At 43.7% G+C, this 20,807-nt stretch overlaps 2 protein-coding genes across 35 annotated transcripts in view; one reads left to right on the top strand and one right to left on the bottom strand.

The window, feature by feature from the left end:
* Positions 1 to 1,779: 1,779 nt before the first annotated feature.
* On the bottom strand, positions 1,780 to 13,826 carry MTRFR (mitochondrial translation release factor in rescue). Of its 11 annotated transcripts, XM_070629270.1 has the most exons (6): positions 13,671 to 13,796; positions 7,773 to 7,953; positions 7,204 to 7,305; positions 6,453 to 6,628; positions 3,879 to 4,186; positions 1,780 to 2,198 (listed from the first exon to the last, which is right to left on the bottom strand). In XM_070629270.1, exons 3-6 carry the CDS (start codon positions 7,284 to 7,286, stop codon positions 1,980 to 1,982), a joined length of 786 nt encoding a protein of 261 aa, XP_070485371.1. In that variant the 5' UTR covers positions 7,287 to 7,305; positions 7,773 to 7,953; positions 13,671 to 13,796; the 3' UTR covers positions 1,780 to 1,979. The 11 variants fall into 11 exon arrangements, with proteins under 11 accessions (XP_070485371.1, XP_070485378.1, XP_070485375.1 ...); XM_070629277.1 differs by lacking the exons at positions 7,204 to 7,305; positions 7,773 to 7,953 and adding an exon at positions 5,843 to 5,976 and having other exon boundaries at positions 13,671 to 13,822; XM_070629274.1 differs by lacking the exons at positions 7,204 to 7,305; positions 7,773 to 7,953 and adding an exon at positions 10,849 to 10,986.
* A 115-nt stretch (positions 13,827 to 13,941) lies between these two features.
* Positions 13,942 to 20,807, top strand: part of MPHOSPH9 (M-phase phosphoprotein 9) — a 57,693-nt gene continuing 50,827 nt past the window's right edge. For 7 of the 24 annotated variants that reach the window (XR_011542459.1, XR_011542458.1, XM_070629236.1 and 4 more), the window contains exons 1-3: positions 14,010 to 14,128; positions 16,350 to 16,612; positions 19,072 to 19,181. Coding sequence is in view for 12 of the 24 variants with exons in the window: in XM_070629236.1 (XP_070485337.1) it covers positions 19,125 to 19,181 (57 nt within the window). In the remaining 12 variants the exon portion in view is untranslated. Of the gene's footprint in view, positions 14,129 to 16,349; positions 16,613 to 19,027; positions 19,182 to 20,807 lie in introns of all 24 variants that reach the window. The other 17 variants (XM_070629246.1, XM_070629244.1, XM_070629227.1 and 14 more) reach the window with 10 other exon arrangements.

The following is a 20,807-nucleotide window of genomic DNA, read 5'->3' as shown; positions in this document are numbered from 1 at the left end:
CGACGTTGCCTCACGGATGCCTTGTGGCTGTGGCACACTTAGGTGTGTGCCAGGAGGAAAACAAGAACCACCGTGGAAGCACTGTTGCTGACTGTGCCCTCCCTCCCCACCCCACCCCACAATTAGGACCCTCTAGGTTTGTAGGTGCTTATCCTGCGGGCACTTCCTGGGTGCTACAGGAATCTGTTTTCATGCCATGCGGCCACTAAACTCAAGCTAGCTTGAGTTCATCTGGTGCTCACAGGAAGAGCTGGTGCTGAGAGAACACCGGGCTGGGTGCCTCAGATGTGCTGAGTCCATGTGGTGGTCTCCAGGCGTGCCTGGCACAGGGATTCTGAGGTAGCCTTTGCCCCAGGCCCTAGCACTGCTCCCCATGTAATGAGGATTCGCCTTGGTGGGGGGTAGACTACAAGGCGGGGTATGGTCAGTTTTGCAGGTGGGAGGCAAGGGCCCCACCGTAAGAGTAAAGGCCGTAGGAATGAGCTCTAGGGAATGGGCTCGCCTGCATCTCCTTCCCGCACATGACAGGAAATTCAGAAAGGTACAAGAAAGGCGACAGACACTGAAGCCTCTGTCCCTCCTGTCTGCAGCTCCCAATTTCCCTTCCCACTCTTACTGGTTTCTTGCGTACTATTCTAGATACCTTACTTGGCTACCTTCTAAGTGGAGGTTGGAATGGGGAAGGGCCTGCACAGTGCAGCCAGAGGTGGAGAGAGCCTTGCCTAGAACGCTTGAGCTTCCAAACCAGGCTGCTCCAAGGTGAGAGGAGCCTTGACGGTAAGCTTATTTGGATGCATGCTCTGGGCGTCTGCTGGGCCTGCTGACTGGACTGGTCCTGACTGCAGGCAGACGTGCGGCGGGCCCTGTGTTTCACGGTGGCCGCCTCACCTCATGGTATTTCCTCTACTTGTTTTATGAATGGACTCCAGATGTGTTCTAACAAGCCAAGCTATTAACCATGCCTAGAAAAACCCCAAGTGATTGTAAGGTCAAATCCAGCTGGAGTGATGGTATTGAGCACATTCATAAACAAATCCGGTTTGTGGAACGTCATCTCTTATAAATCCACTAGTAAATCAGCATATGGGAAACGATCTATTTCCACATCAGAGAGGTTACTTGGTAACATAGTCTAAGCTAATGGGGTAAATGGACAAGTAATTTACTGATTTGTAAATCTTTTGCCATCTTGTTTTTTCTCTCTTATTCTCTCAACCTGATATTAAGCTAATGGACATCTAAGTATCAATGAGCAATAACCTCCCAGATGACAAGATGGCACTAACTGCTATTAATGTTTGACTCAATTTTATAGTTCTCCATAAAAATGGACCTTATTAATAGTAATACAGTCACGTGCTGCATGGCCATGCTTTGGTCAATGACAGACCGCATACGTGACGGTGGTCCCATGAGATTAGTACCATAGAGCCCAGGTGTGCAGTAGGCTGTGCCATCTAGGTGTGGGTAAGTACACTCTATGATGTTCGCATGATGACATGGCACAATGACGCATTTCTCAGAACACATCCCCCTGTTGTTAAGGGGCATATGACTATGCTTTAAAAAAATATTTTTATTTCTAACCTTTGATAATAAAACAAGCTACAATCACACAAATGTATAGCTTGAAAAAATAAGGCGACATCCTTCTCCCTACCGCCCAGGTCAAGAAATAGAACTGTCGGTGACCCCGGAGGCCCCTCCCAGTACGGCATGCCGTGGACGGCCCTCCCCCTCCCAAAGTCGCCGCTAGCCTTTTAAGTGATGACTTCCTCGTGCTGCTTTACAGTTTTATTCTTGAACTGTGCATCTCCATTCACTACAACTTAGACCACCATTTAAAAAACTTTAAGGTCTTTTAAGTCTGTCAAAGATCTTTCTTTCAAAGCTCCATAATAATGCTGGTGATGGAACTCACCACCATTATTCCTTGAAAGCTTCTGGCAGTGTTTTAGTCAGAATCTGGACATTTTTACTCAGTGGACATTTTTACTTGATTCCCAGAGTTCTTTAAGGAGTTTCTTTTTTTCTAGGGTTTCCTTTGCTCTTTTTTTCCTTTCTTGCTTTTTCTTCTCTGACTCTCGTTTTTCCTTGTATACAAGACTGTTTTCCCCATTGTAGAAAACATCCACTTTCTCTTGTAGGATTTTCCGAGCTAGCTTTCTGTTTTGATCAACTGATCGTGTCTGATGGCACTGTAAGAGATCATATTTTATAAAGTGAAAACCACAGTTTGTTCTGGACAGGACCTCAGAAGTCATTAAATTCAAACTAGTCACTTTACAGATGGGGACAGGCTAGAGAGGCAAAGCCACTTGTCAAGAATCCCGGCGAGCCAGTGGCAGAACGAAGGCCGTACCATTTCCTGCCTCTGCCCAGCCTCGGCCCCGTCCCACACCCCAGCCGTACTGTGTGGCTTTCACAGTGATTGTTGATCACTGGGCGTGCTGTTCTGTTTAGAAGCAAGGACAGCCTTCAAATACTTAAAGTCCCAAAATAATCTTGAAAACATCAACCCATATGTCTAGCTTGTGGCCAGGGAACAAGCACTTGGTACACACCACATACAGACATCAAATTCTTTTTGGAAGAGGAAAAGGGCCTCTTCATTACTGTCAACCATAACATTCATCATGTAAAACATTCATCATGTAATACCTTAGTTATTACAGGCGAGTGCCTTGCAAAGCTTTGCTAAAAGAGAAATTCTTTGAATTTAGGGTGAAAGAACAGTATTAAAAGCAAATTTGGAGTAAGTTATGTAAAACAGGTTAAAAATTATTGCTCATGAATGACATTTTTTTCAAGGAGGAAAAGATAAGTGATTGAGGTTTTAATTGATATGCTTTTGGCTCAAAAACATGGCCTTGAAGAAAAGCTGTTAGCAACACAGACTTTGGGTTTGGTCTGGGTTGACCCCTGCAGCTGTATGACCTTGGGCAAGTTACTTACCCTCTGTCCCTGTGATGCCACGTCTGTACCATGATGAAGATAATGAATGTGGGCCTGTGAGGACTAAAAGTTAATGCGTGCAAAGTGGTTTAGACCAGTGCCAGCCACATAGTTACATGAGATATAAATATTTGCTATTAGTATTGGTGGAATATGAAAAACCTGCCTTTGCTCTCTCTTCTCTACTGTACCTCAAAGGCTTGTGGTGCCTTAGGGCCCTGGCCAAACAGAATGGACTGGCAGTTCCCTTGAGAGGCAGTGGGGCCACTACCAAACCAGGAAACAGGAGAAAGCACTTCAGCATTTCCTAGAGGTTCAGAATGTGTTGAAAGCTGGTGAGATTCTGATGAGAGACTGGTTTTCATATGAAGAAGGAAGACTCCTACAGGCAGCTATGCATAGCATTTTTCTTCTGAGGGCTGAAAATGGTTTGTAACATCACTCTCAGAAGGTTGGTGTCATTGACATTTACCAAAGAGGTGACAGAGGGACACGGAGGATGTGACCATCCTGACTAATGAGCCAGGTCACTAAGGGCTGAGACGGCTAGCAGACGACCCAGGCCGGCCTGCCGCTCAGGACTTGGAGCCCACGGCGGTGCTGCAGAGCTCTCTGCAGCCATCCTGCAGCCGAGTAGCTTTACAAGACCCGTGCTGCCTGCCAGCTTCAAGGATGGCAGCAATAGCCTGGCTCCCAAGGTCCTGGAAGGCAGCTTCTGAGGCGGTGCAGGAGGTTCCGCCCTGGGGAGGAATGGCTCAGGGCAGGGGTTGAGATCTGCAATGCCCTCTATTGCCGGGGCCAGAATGAAAATAGGCTTCAGCCGACACCCGTTATCACTCAGCAGAAACCTACTGTGGCGGTGCAAGCCAGCCATCTAAAAGCGGGGCTCAGGACCTCTCCCCTAGCCGTCTTTCTTGCTCTACCTTGACGACGATGCCTGAGGGCATGTGCTTCAGCACCACGCAGTTGCTTGTTTTGTTTGTCGCTTGGCCACCCGGCCCATGTCCTTTCACAAACTGCTCTTCAAGCTCACTCTCCTCCAGGGAAGGCAGAGCAGGGCGGTCCTTCTTGCCTGCCATCTGGACCCGAGTGACTGCTCTTCCTGGGGATAACAATGTTGGCCTCTCCCAAAGCCGGAGTCCCCACGACACTGTGCGTATTCTGGTCAGTGGTGCAGGAAAGCGAAATAAACCCGAGGTACTCATAGAGAGGGGCTCTGCTTGTTCAGGACCTGAATTAGACAAAAAGATAGTCTTTCAGGAAGATGCATTTGCTTTTCAAGATTATCCTGCGGGTTCTAATCTTTTGTAAAGTGGTTCAAACGATGACCACCCATCTGTTACGGAGGGTATTTAGGAAACTGGTGCAGATTATTCAGCAGCAACACCTCTCTCCAGCCTCACCTGGTCTACCGTGTTCTCAGGGGTACGTGCCCCTGCCAGCTGAGAAACATTTTCTTATAACTGACCAAAAATATCTTCAGAGCACCCAGAGGTACTGTTTTCTTGGGAAGGAGAGGTTTTGAGCGTGAAATTCAAAGGAACAGGACTGCCACTTGATAAAGAAATGTTAATAGTACATCAAGCAAGATTTAGGGTCTGAGTCAAGTGACATTATTTAAACATTTGAGAATCTTTGAATCAAAATGTAAAGACAACAGTATGCAATAGTCTATTTTACAGCTGAGCTTAAGCAGTCTGACACAGTAAATATCACTATCAATCAATGTCATGATTGTTGTTTTGAATGTTTCCAGTTTCATGGATTTGAATAGGAACACCTGTTCCCTCAGATGCACTGCCAGTAACGTGATCCAACTGGTACTCATCGTTAGAACTCCCAAATCAACTCGTTTTTATTAAGATGCCTGCTAGGTTCAAAATACCATGCGTGCTATAGTGAGTGATACGATGTGGAAAAGCGCTAGACTCTGTCTTCATGAGGTTCAGTCTAGTCAGAGAGAGAAGATATTCAAAAAGAAAGCAGCATTTAATGATATGAGATTTAAATAACCGCTCAAGATGTAGCACAAGGCTGACCCGTCCTGGTTGACAAATGAATAGTACAGAGAGTAACAGCTACAAGGAGATGCTGAACCCCACAGGCCTCTGCTTTTGTCGAGGGGAGGAAGGCGGAAGGACCTGAAAGGCGTTAGCTCTTTTCAAAGATCCGCATATTCCCCACGCAAACGGGGCAAGCCACAAGCTGGGCCAGTTTCCTCATCTGGAAAACGGGTGAATGAGCAGTTCTCCGCCCATTCCACACAGGCTTAAAGATCAGAGAAAAAGTATTCCCGAGAGGGCTTTTGTTGATACCTCTGAGGGCATGAGGCTGGTTTTTAGCAAAATCCCTGTCACCCAGGTGGACTATGGGAACTAAGAATGTGCCACTTGCTTCATGCTTCCTGATCGAGGATTATGTAGGTACCAAAGACAGATGTGCTGCCCTTTTTAACTGCTTCCCATGAGGCTCTACATAGCTTCTTTTACCATTTGAAACCTTCAAAATTCTAGCTCATGGCAACTGGTCTCTAACATAGGCAGGAACTGGACGAAACCTAAGCCAACTTCCTAAGCCAAAAGTAACTTATCATCCACCAAATTACTTGGCCAGGTTTGCTCTCAGCTCATTTACCTGTCACCCGCTGTCTTCTGACTGCTAACATCTACTGAGCCCACACTGACAGCCTAGATCAGCACTGAGGAAGCCTAGTGCAGACACGTGCTTCCTTGGAAATACGTGCATTTTAAATCCAAGTGTCCAACCTTAGTGATCAGTGCAACTGATACCGAGACGATACTGGTCATCTTTAGAGTGATAATGCAGTCTTCTTCACTTCTATCGCTACAGAAAATAAGTATAACGAAATATAACTTTCAAGCCTTACGCCATGCTAGCTTTCAATTCTGTGACTGACATTACGGTCTGAACTCCTGTCTTTGTGAAAGTCTGACGTTCAGGATGATCTGTCAGTGCCGGCGGGTGTTGGTGAGGGGCTCCGTGGCTGCGAAGGGAGACATTCTGAAAGAGAGTGCGCCAGTGAAAGCGGCGCTTTAACAACTAGCTTTGTTTATTGTGTGAAATATTTCAGAAGGATCCCCAGGAAAAGAAAAATGATAAACCCAGGTACTTTCTCGGAAATCTGTACAACAAAGAACCCACTCCCTATAAATGATTACGTGAATGAGACGAAGTCGATGTCCAAAATTCCCCTCCCCTTGTCTCTGCTTTCAACCCACAGAACGAAATTCCTGTGTGTACCAGATAGCATCTAGTCCCTGGATCAGATTCATTACAGCACAGGAGCCCAGCGCCCCTCTTGGGGTTTCTCTTCCGCTAGTGAGTAAATCTGACCAGGCAGGCCTGCACTGGGATACAATGCAGTGACAAAGAAAGGAAGCAAGTCTGAGACAAGGCGAAACTCCCAGACAAAGGGCGGGGCAGAGAGTGCTGTCCCCAGCTGCTTTGTCCCCAGCCTCTGTGTTTCAAATCTCTACCTTTCTGTCCTAGTTCAGGGCGGGGACACACACTGGAAGGCCTCCCACCCAACTGGAGTTCTCGAAGGTCCCGGTGCTCAGTTACTGCTGCTCTGTTGAACAGCTCATTCCAACAGCCCGTCGGATGATTCTCAACACTTGTAGTATCTCCTGGAGCTTTGGCTCTGTTCCAGCGCCTGCTCAAAATGACAAACACACCCATGGTTCCACTTCCCCAAAGCCCAGAGAAGAACACGGATTGGATTTCAGTTTTTGTGATACCCACAAAGCAACCCAAAGTCTTTGAGGAACAATAAAAGCAGCTCGGATTAGAGCTCGTTGGGACATTAAAAAAAGAGAAAAAGAAAAAGGGTAACAAGAAGTGCTAGTAAAGGCAAACCAGCAGTCCTGACAGCTCGCCCTGATTCCCTCTGCGAGTGTGCGCCAATCCACGGCTGGCTCTCCACCGACTTCCCCTTCCCACTTGGTCAAGTTAGGAGTAATAGATCTGGGGCCTTTATAAGACACAATGTTAATTTGTTCAATGAATACTTTCAACATCTACTATGTGCCAGGCATGGGCCTCATGGAGCCCAAGGAATCTGTAGCATAAAAGAGAAATTAAGACGTCCACAAATCTGATAACACCAGCCTGGGAAGGACAACATGCTATAGAGCAGTGGTCCTCAAACTTTATTACGCCCCCAAATCACTGGAGTGCATATTATTGGAATATGGAACTCGCATTCTATTAGGTGCCTCTCTTCCTGACCTGGATCCAGCCGGCACGCATTCCCTCTTCAGGCTTCCATAATCAACCCAGACCAAGACAGACACCCACTGTGGGGATGGCATGTCAGCTCTGGAACGTGGCCTGTGACAGGAGCAAACAATCCCGGATTTAAACGAGCTGCAGCGAGGTAAGGCTGTCTCACCAGCAGCTCCAGGGCTCTAGAGAGTGGGAAAGAGGATGCAACGCCTTTCCTTTGTGTCTCAAAGAAGAAAGGATATTTGAATCTGTTTTCAGGAAAGCATAGCATTTCAATCTCTGGACCCACCTTCTGGATGCCATTTGTCTAAAATTCACTGTTGAAGTATTTTTTTTTTTTTTAGAAAGAGAGAGCACTAGTTTCTCTTAGCCACACCTTTCATGGTATATCAACCTTGAAGAAACGGCATTAACTAACTGAAGGAACAGATGTGGAGATTAAACAAAATGGGGTGCTTTAGGAAAGATACTTGTTAAAGCTTTCACCACTCAAACTTTCCCCTGGGGATCTCATTAAATAGGATACTGGTTCATTAGGTCTGGGGTGGGGCCTAAGATTCTGCATGTCTTACTGGCTCCCAGGTGAGGCTGTTGCTGCTGGTCCAGAGACCACACTTTAAATGTCACGGCTAAGGGCTTTGAGCGAGGGTGCTGCCTGTATCCTGGCTCTGAGGATCGTCCGACTGCTGGATGCGAGCCCCAGGATCATGATGGCAACGATGGACACGAAGAGGGTGTAAAGGAGAGTAATGGCTGGGAAAGGAAAACATTTAGAGGAAAGAATTAAATGAGTATTGATTTGAGTTAACAAGAAGGTGAAATGGTTACAAGGGGATTGAGAAACTGGGTCATCTGAAAAAAGAACAAAAATTGTTGCTTCTATAGCATTAATGTTCTAGAACACTGTTGGCCAACAGAAATATATACAAGTCACATGTGAAATTCTAAATTTTCTAGTAGTGACATTAAAAATAGTAAAAAGAAACTGATGAAATGAAGGTTAATATATTTTAATTAACCCAATATATCACAAATGTTATTATTTCTTTTTTTTTTCAGTAAGGGAGATCAGCCCTGAGCTAACATCTGTGCCAGTCTTCCTCTATTTTGTATGTGGGATGCCACCACAGCATGGCTTGATGAGCGGTGAGTTGGTCCATGCCCAGGATCCAAACCTGTGAACTCCAGACCGCTGAAGCGGAGCACACAAACTTAACCACTATGCCACTGGGCCAGCCCCCGAAATATTATTATTTCAACATGTGATCAATATAAAAAAATTACTGAGTTTTTTTTCATATGTAGTACTCAACATCGGGGGTATGTTCACACTTACAGCACACCAGTTTGGACTAGCCAAGTGCTCACCAGCCACACATGCCAGTGGCTACCGTACAAGATCTAGAATTTGACTACTCAGAGTGTGGTCCACAGAGCAGCAGCAAAGGCAGCAGCTGGGAGCGTGTGAGGAATGAGGAATCTTGGGCCCTAGCCCAGAGCTCCCCAGCGAGAACCCGCCTTTTACTAAGATCTTTAGGTGATTCAGAGGCACGTTCCCGAAGCTTGAGCAGCACTGTACTAGAACACAGGCATTAGCAGGTTCTCTGGCTGCTGGGACAGACACTTTTAAAAGTTGTTGTTTCTTACATTTCTAATATTTAAGATTGAGACGAGAATTCAGGAGTGCTGATTACCTCCTTAGTCACAGTCTTTTTTCCCCCCTCCCCAATAAGGAGGGAAAATGACAGATCACAAAACAATGACCTAATTAATGGTGAAGGACCAAACAGTGAGCTTGAACAGACTGACGTGCGAGGTGCAGCTTCAAAAAGACAACATGGGGCTGGCCCAGTGGTGCAGCGGTTAAGTGCACATGTTCTGCTGTGGTGGCCCGGGGTTCGCTGGTTGGGATCCCATGTGTGGACGTGGCACCGTTTGTCAAGCCATGCTGTGGCGGGCGTCCCACATATAAAGTAGAGGAAGATGGGCACGGATGTTAGCTCAGGCCCAGTCTTCCTCAGCAAAAAGAGGAGGATTGGCAGCAGATGTTAGCTCAGGGCTAATCTTTCTCAAAGAAAAAAAAAAGACAAAATGGCCAGCTGATGGCACTGAAGTAAAGAGAGAGGAGACTGATTTTTTGGAAACTGCTTAGTAGTAATTCATGTTTCAAAAGTGTGTTTTGGTGCTCTCTGCAGAATGGGAATTAAAATAAAGCAGCCTACAGGGCCGGTTCTGTGACCTAGTGGTTGAGTTTGGCGTGCTCCATTTTGGTGGCTCAAGTTCATTTCCTGGGTGGGGACCTCCACTACTCATCGGTGACCATGCTGCGGTGGTGACCCACATACAAAATAGAGGAAGACTGGCACAGATGTTAGCTCAGAGCAAATCTTCTTCAAGTGAAAAGAAGAAGATTGGCAATGGATGTTAGCTCAGGGTGAATCATCCTCAGCAAAAAAATAAAATAAGGGCTGGCCCCGTGGCCAAGTGGTTAAGTCTGTGCGCTGTGCTTCAGTGGCCTGGGGTTTCGCCAATTCGAATCTTGGGCGAGGACACGGCACCGCTCATCAAGCTATGCTGAGGTGGCATCCCACATGCCACAACTAGGACCCACAACTAAAAATATACAACTATGTACTGGGGGGCTTTGGGGAGAAAAAGGAAAAAATAAAATCTTTAAAAAAAGTAAATAAATAAAGCAGCCTTTCTCTCCCTTTCATATGTGTCTCACCCTCCTGCTGTAGTTGCCTGCAATCCCAATGAGAGCGGGAACACCTCCCCAAATGGAGCTCCTAGGAACTGCGGCTCAGGCTTGAAACAGACCCTGTTCTCCCCTCGGCTTGGGGTTTTACAGGGAAGATAAAGCACCTTTCACCCACAGCAAGTGTTTTCAGAGAATTACTCCTCAAATGAGAACATCGTAATCGATTACGCAGGAAATGCAGAGCTGTTATCCTTGATTTTGGGGGACAAGAGGAAAGGAGATGACTCTGGGTCTGCTCAACATTTAATAGGCTTATGCTGCAGAGTTCAAGAGATGACTAATGAAGCCGATAAAGAGGCTTTCAAGTCATACAACACCAACATCCCGCTCAGGGTGTTTTAAACAGAAAACTTTGAATCCACAGAGAATTACAACTGTCCTATTTGTGTGCATCACTGTGATTTCCTTATATTTACAGCATCTAACAGGAACTTTATAATTTACCAACCACACTATTAAAACAAGAGAAACACAAAAAACAGCAATAACACTCTACCTTTTCTTCTAAAAGTCTCAAAGCCTCTATTACCGTTCATGATGCTTTGCATGTTCAGGACTTAAATGTTTTCAAAGCACTTTCAAATATATTATCGTAGTTGATACAAATAAGGAAGAGATCCACTATGTGGATTATTTCAGGAAGACTTATCTTGGGAAAGCATTAGCAATTCCATTTTTTAAACTAAACTGATCTTTCTACAGCTTGTTTCTTTACCTTTCGTAACATCTCCAGATCTGTTCTTCCCCCAGCTCCTTAAAAAGTGTTAGCTCATTTTCCTCAACTTTCTCTTCTGGACGCTTCCTCTCATTTTTTTCTCCCTGAAAGGCCATACTGCTTTGTAGTCAGTGTGACCTGTGTCAATGTTTTGACTCCGTGATTTACTCACCGTGCCACTCTGGCCACGCTTCCTCGTCTGTAAAATGGAGGTAATACCACTGAGGGTGAGAAGAACACCGTACATGTCGCCACAAATGTAAATCACTTAGGTGCACTTCGGATCCTTCCATGACACAGCTGAAGAAACCTGGACAAACTCACCACATCAATTGGGGTCTTACCCCATAAACCCAGTCTGCAAGCTGATCGTTTCATGGACTTTTTGTTTTAGAGCTCCGAGTGAAAAGGTATCTAGCATAGTGATCTGCAAACTACTTTACTCGGTATGGTCCCATTTAAGAAGTACTTGGAAGCCATGAAATTATCAAAGACATGCAGTTTGGTGAGGTCATAATTGTGGTCTTTGAAATCGGGTGCCACGGAGAAAATCATGATGCCAAGAATACAGCTTGACTTCCCAGCAGGTTCAAGTTGAAAGATAAAACCACGTTCATTGAAGCAAGTTCTACTTTAAACATAGAGATCTTTAGAAATTATCTAATATAGTAGGAAAAATCATGAAGGACAAGAAAGATGAAAAAATTCATATTTAAGAGTATACTCAATCACTTCCACGTTTAATGGTTAAACTACAGATTTAAAGTTTTAGAGTTCTTCATTTTTTGCTGTGGAGAACTGGCCCCCCCAAATGACAAACTGTTTGGATATAAAAATCAATGACACAAAGGAACACCCTGGTTAATAGACACAAAAGGCTTCATGCCATTAGCAGCCATTATTACTGAATAGCCTGATCTTATCCCAATTAATGTGAAAGATCTCCACTCAAAAGCTGTCAATTTGAAGCTTTCAAAGCAAAAGAGAAATACTGGAGCAATTTGATGTTATAGTAAAATCATATTGTAATCATATCCTTGCAAGGCCATGAAATAGTGGTGTAGGCTTGCATACAAGCAGTGCAAAATCTCCAGTATGGGGCAGGGGAGGTTTAGATTAGATGAACAGTTACTTAATACATATTTATACATACTTATAAAGCTTCTCTGTAGTCCAATTAGGCAAAGACAATTTCCACACTCTGAAATTTTTTTTTGAGGAAGATTAGCAGTGAGCTAACATCTGCCAATGCTTTTTTTTTTTTTTCTTGCTGAGGAAGACTGGCCCTGAGCTAACATCCGTGCCCATCTTCCTCTACTTTATATGTGGGACGCCGACCACAGTATGGCTTGCCAAGCAGTGCCATGTCCGAACCCGGGATGTGAACCCATGAACCCTGGGCCACCGCAGAATGTGCGAACTTAACTGCTGTACCACTGGGCTGGCCCTGAAATTTTTTTTGCTGAGGAAGATTGTTGCTGAGCTAACATCTGTGCCAGTCTTCCTCTATTTTGTATGTGGGATGCTGCCACAGCATGGCTTGATGAGTCGTGTGTAGGTCGGCGCCTGGGGAGCCAAACCTGCAAACCCCAGGGTGTTGAAGTGGAGTGTGTGAACTTCACCATCTCACCACAGGGCTGGTAGATTTTTTAAAATGAAGACCCTACCAAAGAGCTTAACCTAAGGTAAGAAATATGGTGTGAGCAACCTCACCAAGATATCTCACCACATCAGCTGGTTAACAAGACAACTTGGTTAATCAGAATACTAGCTCCTGGAAATGTTAGCTTATTAAGATATTAATAGATTTTTAAAAATTACTTAAAATCACAATGACCAAAAAAAAAACAAAATCCAAAACAGAAGCAAACACGCTCAAACTGAACATAGTCCATCTGATTTTGTAGCCAAAAAGCAATGACCTCCTGCCTCTTGCATGGTTAGGAACTAATCTCTAGTACTTGATTTGGGGGTTAACATTTTTCTTGTAAGGAAACACACCTGTCTTTGCCTGGAGCTGTTTCAGGAATACCTGCTCCTCAATTCTTCTGTGAGTGCAAGATTCTACAGTGTCTCAAATAATGGATTTTGAGACCAACTGAAATTAGTGATAAAATTGTGCGTTTTTAAAAATTTTTTTGGTGGACTTGAAACATGGTCACTGAAAACAGAGCCATGTGATTAAAAATAATTTGATTTTGGTTAGGTATCCCATGAGCATAGTACTGACGGATGGATTAACACAATGTGGGGGGCGATCAACCTATTTAAGCTTGAGATCTTCCATGCATGGATGGGGTTTTGGAAAGAGATGGGTTCTTCACTGCTGCGACATGACTGTTGAGTATTCTTAGGAGGTTCAGATGAGACGGAATGCATCCTGGCAGGCTTGTCATTCCAAGGGCAGATACAGCTCCTTCAGGCACATCTAAGTAACAGGGCCGGTGACACTGTGGGCTCAGGACACTCGGAGGGAAATCGAAGAGCTGGAAGGACCCTTAAAGGTTAGCTAGTCTGAAGACTGCGCACTGAACAGGGCGTCTGAGTTGGGCTGGGGGCCCCCAGGGAGGGACGCGGGTCCTCGGCGGTCCCTCGGAAAGCCTGGCAAGAGCAATGCTGACACCTGCCACGTGCAGCCGAAAACAGCCCTGCTACGCGCTAAGAGCTCCACGGGCTCTGCGGACAGCAAAGGGGGCTCGTCCGGCTCGTCGGCGGGCCTCAGAGGAACTGTCATCTCCGGGGCGGCGGGCCCCCCGCCAGTCCTTGAAGAGCCCCAGGGCCGAGCCCCAGGGCCGACCCACAGCAGCCGAAGGTAAACCAGGGGCAGGGAAGACTTAGCTCAGGTCCCTGGGCGGCTGCACCGCAGCGCCAGCGGGGCCGCAGGTCAACTGGCTGCGCGACTCAGGGTCGCGAGCCGGGAACCAGGCCTCTCTCCAGAGCCCTTGACAGTCGCGGACAACCGTGTGGGTCCCTGGCTCCTCCGTAGACCCTTACCTGGTTTCGGGACTGACCTCCGGTCCCCAAAGTTCGGGGGAAACCGGAACCGCCGCAGCAGCGGGTTCGCAATCGCGCTGCCGGGTTTGCGCACGCGCCCTACTCCTGCCGCGGCTTCCCTCACGTGCCCGAGGCTCATTCTGACCAAGTGCGCATGCGTGAAGCTGAGGCTCCTTTCCCGCGTGGCAGCCGTAGGTTCCCAGAGAGCCAATCAGATGAGAGCATTTAACAGCAGCCCCGCCCCCTCCCGTTTCCCAAGCTTCGGACCTCCCTCTTTGGCGCGAGCTGCGGAAAAGGGAGGGGGCAGTGGACGCGCGCGCCGCGCCTGGGCTGTCTCCGCCCCCTTCTGAGCAGCCAATCGCAGGCAAGACGCCGGGCGCGCGCACGCTCCCCCGAGTTTAACGGTCGCGAGAGGCCGCTCGACTGACCCTGACATCGGCAGAGGGAGCGCCGGCCAGGTAAGCGGCTGCCGGTCTGTGGGGAGCTCCCAGTTGCGGGGGATGGGGGACAAGACTTAGAAGACACGGTCTTAGAGGAGCCCCGAGTGTGCCGATGAGCTAGGGCGGGGGAAGACAACCACCAGACGAGGCGGCCCCGCCGCAACCTGCGGGTGTGTGTGGGGGCTTGCCGGCGGCCGTGCGCCTTTTCTAGACTACGTGCCCTTGAGTGACACCGGCGCGGCCCAATCGCAGAGCGCCTCTTCCCGAGGGGCGGGGGGCTTGTGGGATTTTTTCTTTTCTTTTTTTGGACGAGCTTCCTCCTCTCACTTTGGGGATCTCGATTGTAGTTGGAGCGGTGGCTGTTGTCCAGCCTCCTGCTGTGTACAATTTATGCGACTGCGTGGGTTCTTCCTCGCCTTCCCCCTTTGACCCGGGAGCCGCCACCCGCAATTGAGGTCTGGCTGTGAGCGCGAGAATGTCAGGATCTGGCCTCAAAAACCTTTGAAGTCACTCCTTCTTTCTCCTGTCAGCTTCCCAACAAAGCAGAACGCCTGGCTAACTTTTATACATCAGTAGACCCCGATCGGTCGCTCCTTTTTTCCGTAACTCCCTTTTTTTGCTAGGGATTGGGGGGCTCCAAAGTATCATATTTTGTTGCTGGAAAATATAAAAATATCTCTTTTTATATCCATTCTCCGTCTTTTTTAAAAAATTTTCCATTGTATAGCGGGGTTTTTCCCCCCTTCATCCCCATCCCCTCCGCCCCGTCCCCGCCTGCTGGAAAAGCATCATTGCGTTTCAAGCGGTTTTCCATCTGGATCTCCTGCATCCGGATTACCTCACTGGGGAAATAATAGATGGGGTTGCAGATCCCCGTCCCTGGAGAGCTTGTGTTTTCCTGGTAGAAGAGCAAGGTGATTTGAATCCAGGTATTTTTGTTGCCAGTTGGAAGGTGCAGCCCCTTACTCTTTCAATACTCTATTTGTCGTTGGCGATGGGCTGAGCCACTGGGGAGAAATCCATTTAGTCAGGTCCAGTTACCCTTGGCTTTCACACCTGTCCCCGAAGGAAATGGTTCCTTTATGAGCTGGTGTTTTTAAGGTTGTGCTTTGTAAATCAGGCCCTAGGCAGTGGGAATAATAGTTTCCCTCTATTGCACTACCTAAACTTGCCATTTTGTAAGCAGTATAGGTTTTCTTCTTTTTCCCTTGCTCCCTTGCTTTTTTTTAAAAAATGCATGAATTCCCTAAGACGGAATCCTATTGTTTGACTTGTTATAGCCAGTTTGTCTCCGTACACCTAGCTTCAGTTAAATTTTAGTTGACCTGGCAAATAGTTTATTTTTTGAGAAGTAATACGTCCATAGAATCCAGAAGACTGTGTAGTGCAAAAGACATTTCTGCCACCCCTCACCTTACAGCCAGTGGGAAAACAACCATTGTTAACAGTTTAATTGGCTGTTTTCAGTACCAAATTAAATCCTAAGCAGTTGCCATTCATCTCTTCACTGTATAAATCAACAAGCATGGATACTTGGTGGAATTTATTAAACAGATGAATAAAACATGTAAGTATTCCAACTGTTACATAGTAGAATTGTGTCTAGAACCTTGATTATTAAACACATAAAATTCTGAAATATTACCTGAAAAAGAGATAGTACTTCTGCAAGTCACCCTTATTGTAGATTTTTTATTGAGATATAATTCATGTACCATAAAATTCACTCTATTAAAATATAGAATTCAGTGTTTTTTTTGTATATTCAGAGTTGTGCAACCAACACCACTATCTAATTCAAGAACTTTTCATGACCCTGAAAAGACACCCCATACCCATTTCAGTCACTCCCATTCTCTCCTTCCCCCAGCTCCTGGCAACCATTAATCTACTTTCTTTCTATCTAGATTTGCCTATTCTAGATGTTTCAAATAAATGCAGTCGTACAATGCGTGGTCTTTTACTGAGCTTCTCTTACTTAGCATAATGTTTTCGGTGTTCATCTGCACTGTAGTGTATATCAGTATTTTATTCCTTTTCATGGCTGAAAAATATTCCATTATATGGCTACACCACATTTGTTCATCAGTTGATGGACATTTGATTTGTTTCTGCTTTTTGGCTCTTATGAATAATGTTGCTATCCTTTATGTGGATTAAGATTTCCAAAGTCATGAAAAGACAGTTGCTAGGTTTAGAGGCTTTTTATAGTAGTATTCTTTTCCTCATTCATTTTCAGACTCTTGGGAGCTTAGGATATTACACAGTTCTGAATGTTAGCAGCTGAAAATGCCTGTAGACGATGAAGCATCTGAAGATGACTCGGACTCAATTTCTTCAAACAGTGAAAAAACCTACATTTTCCAATAAGAGAGTATAACAGTTTCTGTACATTATGGAAGATTTTGACTTGGTGAAACCCTTACAAAAAACTTCATCTTCTCTAGAATCTGATATAAAAAATTCTCCCCATTCTCTTGGACTGAACTTAAATACTAATAGGTAAGAATGAGCTGGACAGATTTTTTTTTTTTTTTAGTGTAACAACAAATCAAAGTAACTTTATTTGCATAATTTACCAGTTTATCCACATAGTGTTATAGTTACTCTGATCAGGAACTGTTGAGGGACAGTTGTTAAGAATAGTTTTATTCTTCCATGATTTTTTTTTTTTTAAGATTTAATTTTTTCCTTTTTCTCCCCAAAGCCCCCCAGCACATAGTTGCATATTCTTCATTGTGGGTCCTTCTAGTTGTGGCATGTGGGACGCTGCCTCAGCGTGGTTTGATGAGCAGTGCCATGTCCACGCCCAGGATTCGAACCAATGAAATACTGGGCCGCCTGCAGTGGAGCACGCGAACTTAACCACTTGGCCACGGGGCCAGCCCCTCTTCCATGATTTTTGTTTCTCCCAGAGATGAGTACTTTTACATGGGGAACATTGTGAAAGAGAGCTTGTTGTGCCAATTGTGGTTTTCTTTACACTTTTTTTGTTTTTGGTAAATTACAAGTATATCTTTAAAATTTAGTTGCCTAAATATTGTTTCTACATTTTTTTTTAGAAATTTTTATTTTTTACTTTATTTTATTTTTTGAGGAAGATTAGCCCTGAGCTAACATCTGCTGCCAATCCTCCTCTTTTTGCTGAGGAAGACTGGGCCTGAGCTAACATCCGTGCCCATCTTCCTCTACTTTATATGTGGGGTGCCCACCACAGCATGGCTTGCCAAGCAGTGCCATGTCCACACCCGGGATCCGAACCAGCGAACCGCAGACCGCCAAAGTGGAATGTTTGCACTTAACCGCTGCACCACTGGGCCAGCCCGTTTCTACGTTTTTAAATTAATAGGACATATAATGTTTAATATTGCAGAAATACCCCACCAATCTGGAAAGTAGCAACTGAAGTTGAATACTAGGAAGTAAGCGAAAAAAGACACTCTTGAGTCGATGAAATAGATACTATCAAACAACGCATTTTCTTTTTAAACTATCCCATGTTTGGTTTCTTTTTAATCAGAGGCTGTTTACTCTCATTTTGTACATAGTCAGACAAGCTCGATTATTTGGGTTTCTAAATTATGGTAACTTAAAAACAGCAAAGAGGCAGGGACCACGAGAGAGGAGATCAGCTGTAAAAAGCAGGTCCAGTAAAATCAAAAAACAATAGTCTGGGCTACTGGTAAAGAAGCAAATATCTTTAACACAGTAGGTCTGTAAGAGATTGTGTTATTATAAATAAATTCCTTGAAAAATGTGTTCATTCTCTGCCCTCCTCAGGAGGAATTTAAGGCCACTTATAAAATATAGAAAATAAAAGGAGAAAGCATAAATTAAAGTAGGGTGAAAGGGGGAAAACAAAAAGCATGGGAAATGATCCAGAAGGGATGTCTGTCGTGCAGTCTATACAACTGGTCATGCTTTTTGGATCATTTGGGGGCCCCTTGAAGCCCACTTCTAGAAGAAATCTCTTTGAGAACATAGGGTTTGATTTGCTTGGAGGAACCTAAATGTGCCTTTCTAATGAAAATTATGTAACTGAACTTGTCTCCCTTTTCGTTGTGACTGGCAGTTAAATTGGCCACATTTAAACTTATTACACAACTATATAAACCCCTTACGACAGCATACTATGTTCTTTCCCTTGAATTTTTATTAACATTTTCTCCAACCTAACTCTATTATTTTACTGTTATTTTCATTAGTGCCCTCTTTTTTACAAAGTCTTTGTGAAACAAAGCGGAGTATCAATAAATAAATGATAATCATCTTTCAGTGATTGGAATTGAAATACATTTTAATGTCCTTAATTATACTTTGTGTTTTTATAAAACAAATCTGAAATAAACTCGTCTCGAGTTTGGAAAAGCAGTCCTTCTGGAAAGAATCAATGCTGTTTTACACCCTGAATAGCCTGAGTCAATCCTGAATATTTGCTGCTAATTTGCTGGGCCCAACTTTTATTCAGACAGTGCAAAGATAAGCATCAGCTTATCACACCAAATTAGGGGGATGCAGTTAAGAAGACTTGACTGTAATTCTGGGCAGTGGAGAAAGAATCTCCATGACACTAAAGGGCTGTTCTTGAAGTGGGGTGAAATAATCCTCTGGAATAATTTAGATTGGAGAAGCTGGAAATTTTTCTTATCGTTTAGCAGGAACTTTTGTATTCTGCTGGTTCTCACTTTTGAAGAAGGTCTTTCTGTTGTGTTTTTAAAAAGATAAATGCTGTCTGTCTTTTTACTGCTATTTTCCTTTCGTGGACAAACTTGTGATCAGATTTTCAACAAATGAGGTGCCATTAGGAAGGATTAAATATCAGTAGTTTTGTACTGCTCTGCTAAATCTTGAACTGCTGAATTATTCAACACTTTGGTAGAATGAAGAAAACCATTTGAATTATTTATGTTTCAACAGAAGTAGTCCCCACCTTAGTACAAATGGGGTATCCTCTTTCTCAGGGAAGACCAGACCGTCTGTAATTCAAGGTACAGTGGAAGTCCTAACCTCTTTAATGCAAGAGCTCCAAAACAGTGGAAAGACTGATTCGGAACTTTGGAAAAACTGTGAGGTATCTAGTTTTGTTTTATTTTTGGAATTTTAAAATAATTATAAAACGTGCCTCTGCTAAACTCTAAATTATTAGAAATTTATATCCTGAAGAGCATGATACTTAAAGTTATTGCTAAAGTAAGGTGATCGAGTATTGGGGAACGATATTGAATGAATGTGATAAAGATGATCAAAAGTATGTTTTAACAATATATTAGTGATTAGACATACTGTTTATATTTAAAATGTGAACTAAAATGTCTTTGTTCGGAGAAATGAGAATTCCAAAATTATTAATATTGTTTTTAATCCTAATGTTTTAAGTAACTCATATGGAATTGTCATCAAGAAAATCTAAATCCACTTTGAAATATTTGAATGTTCTAATTATCAGTTAAGGGTTCTATTTAGTACCTTATCACTTTTAGCTGTGATACATTGAGTTATGTTGATTTTTCAGGTCACTAGTCCTTTTTTTGGTCCATAGGTTAAATTGTGATATAAAAACTTAACAGTTCAAAGAATACTGGTATATATAAATTTTGTTTCATAGAGTAATGCCCAAGATAGACTTTTCCAAGGCTAGATTTGGTAATGCTTAATAGGAATGTATAAAACATTATTATTATTATTAAATTCTTTATTTAGAGTGTAGATTTTGTTTTAAATGTTAATCATACTTTTAAAACCATCATTTGTGTTACTTTTCAGAATGTAGAATAAATGGAATGAGACAGTGCCTGTTTAAGAATTTACTAGCGGCCACCCCTCAGTGTGATTACTTATTATTCCTTATCTGTAATCATTGAAGTTATAAAAATAACTGAGTGTTATTGTAAACCTTAAAAACATTATGCTTTAAGTTTTTATGTTTTTCCATATAACATCTGTATGTGCTAATACGAAAGACCTATAAAATGCCATTGTAAAATGAAGCAATTAAAAATAGAAGGTTTTATGAAATGTTTCTGCTAACGTACTTACTCATTAGCTTATAATACCTGACAACATGTTTTTAAAAGATGAGGCATTGCCTCTTGTAGTTTGGCAAATTCATGTCTGACTAGAAATTGTTACTCATAATACTTTGAAATCAGCACCTTAAATCAGACTCAGAATATATTTGTGAATTTAAGATACAGATTTTTGTAAGCCAGAATACCAACCAGCTACTCACCCCTTTTCACATTTGAACCCATTTCTTTCTTTCTGCCCTTTCTTCTTCACCTGTGATAAAACAGATAATTATTTTTATTATGTTTAGTAATAATTGCTTAATTTTTGTAATGTCGACATATAATTGATTATTAGGTGAAGAGTTTCTTAAGATATTTCTTACTTTGACAGACTATGAAATATCCCTCTGGCCATTTCAGTAAAATTTCTTGAATATATTTAGTGTGTTTTGCGGCATTTCGTATGCTAAAAAAGTGAAATCCTCTCATGTTTTAGTGTAGCACTTTAGAAAGAGTGGGAGGGGTAAGGATTGTGCAAGTCTTATTCCTGACTTTTTTCCCTGAATTTCATGTTTTCACCTTGTTTTTAACATTTGTCTGATTTCTGCCCCTTTAGGGGACTAATTCATGTTATTAAACCAAACATGAAACCTTCCACAATTTGAACATGAAGAGCTCTGGAGCTGATG

Source organism: Equus przewalskii, chromosome 7, assembly GCF_037783145.1.
Source record: "Equus przewalskii isolate Varuska chromosome 7, EquPr2, whole genome shotgun sequence".
In the NCBI taxonomy this organism is placed as follows: Eukaryota; Metazoa; Chordata; class Mammalia; order Perissodactyla; family Equidae; genus Equus; species Equus przewalskii.
The sequence above is the reverse complement of the archived record's forward strand: the minus strand, read 5'-3'. Positions and strand labels throughout refer to the sequence as shown.

What these genes read in the sequence shown, in the direction of transcription:
- MTRFR (XM_070629270.1), bottom strand. Translation starts at nt 7,286, where the DNA reads ATGCCATCCCCACAGTGGGTGTCTGTCTTGGTCTGGGTTGATTATGGA. An exon ending in TGCGTGCCGGCTGGATCCAG is followed by an intron (nt 6,629 to 7,203) that starts GTCAGGAAGAGA and finishes CATTTTGAGCAG; the next exon opens with GCGCTGGAACAGAGCCAAAG. An exon ending in CCTCAGGCATCGTCGTCAAG is followed by an intron (nt 2,199 to 3,878) that starts GTAGAGCAAGAA and finishes GATCTCTTACAG; the next exon opens with TGCCATCAGACACGATCAGT.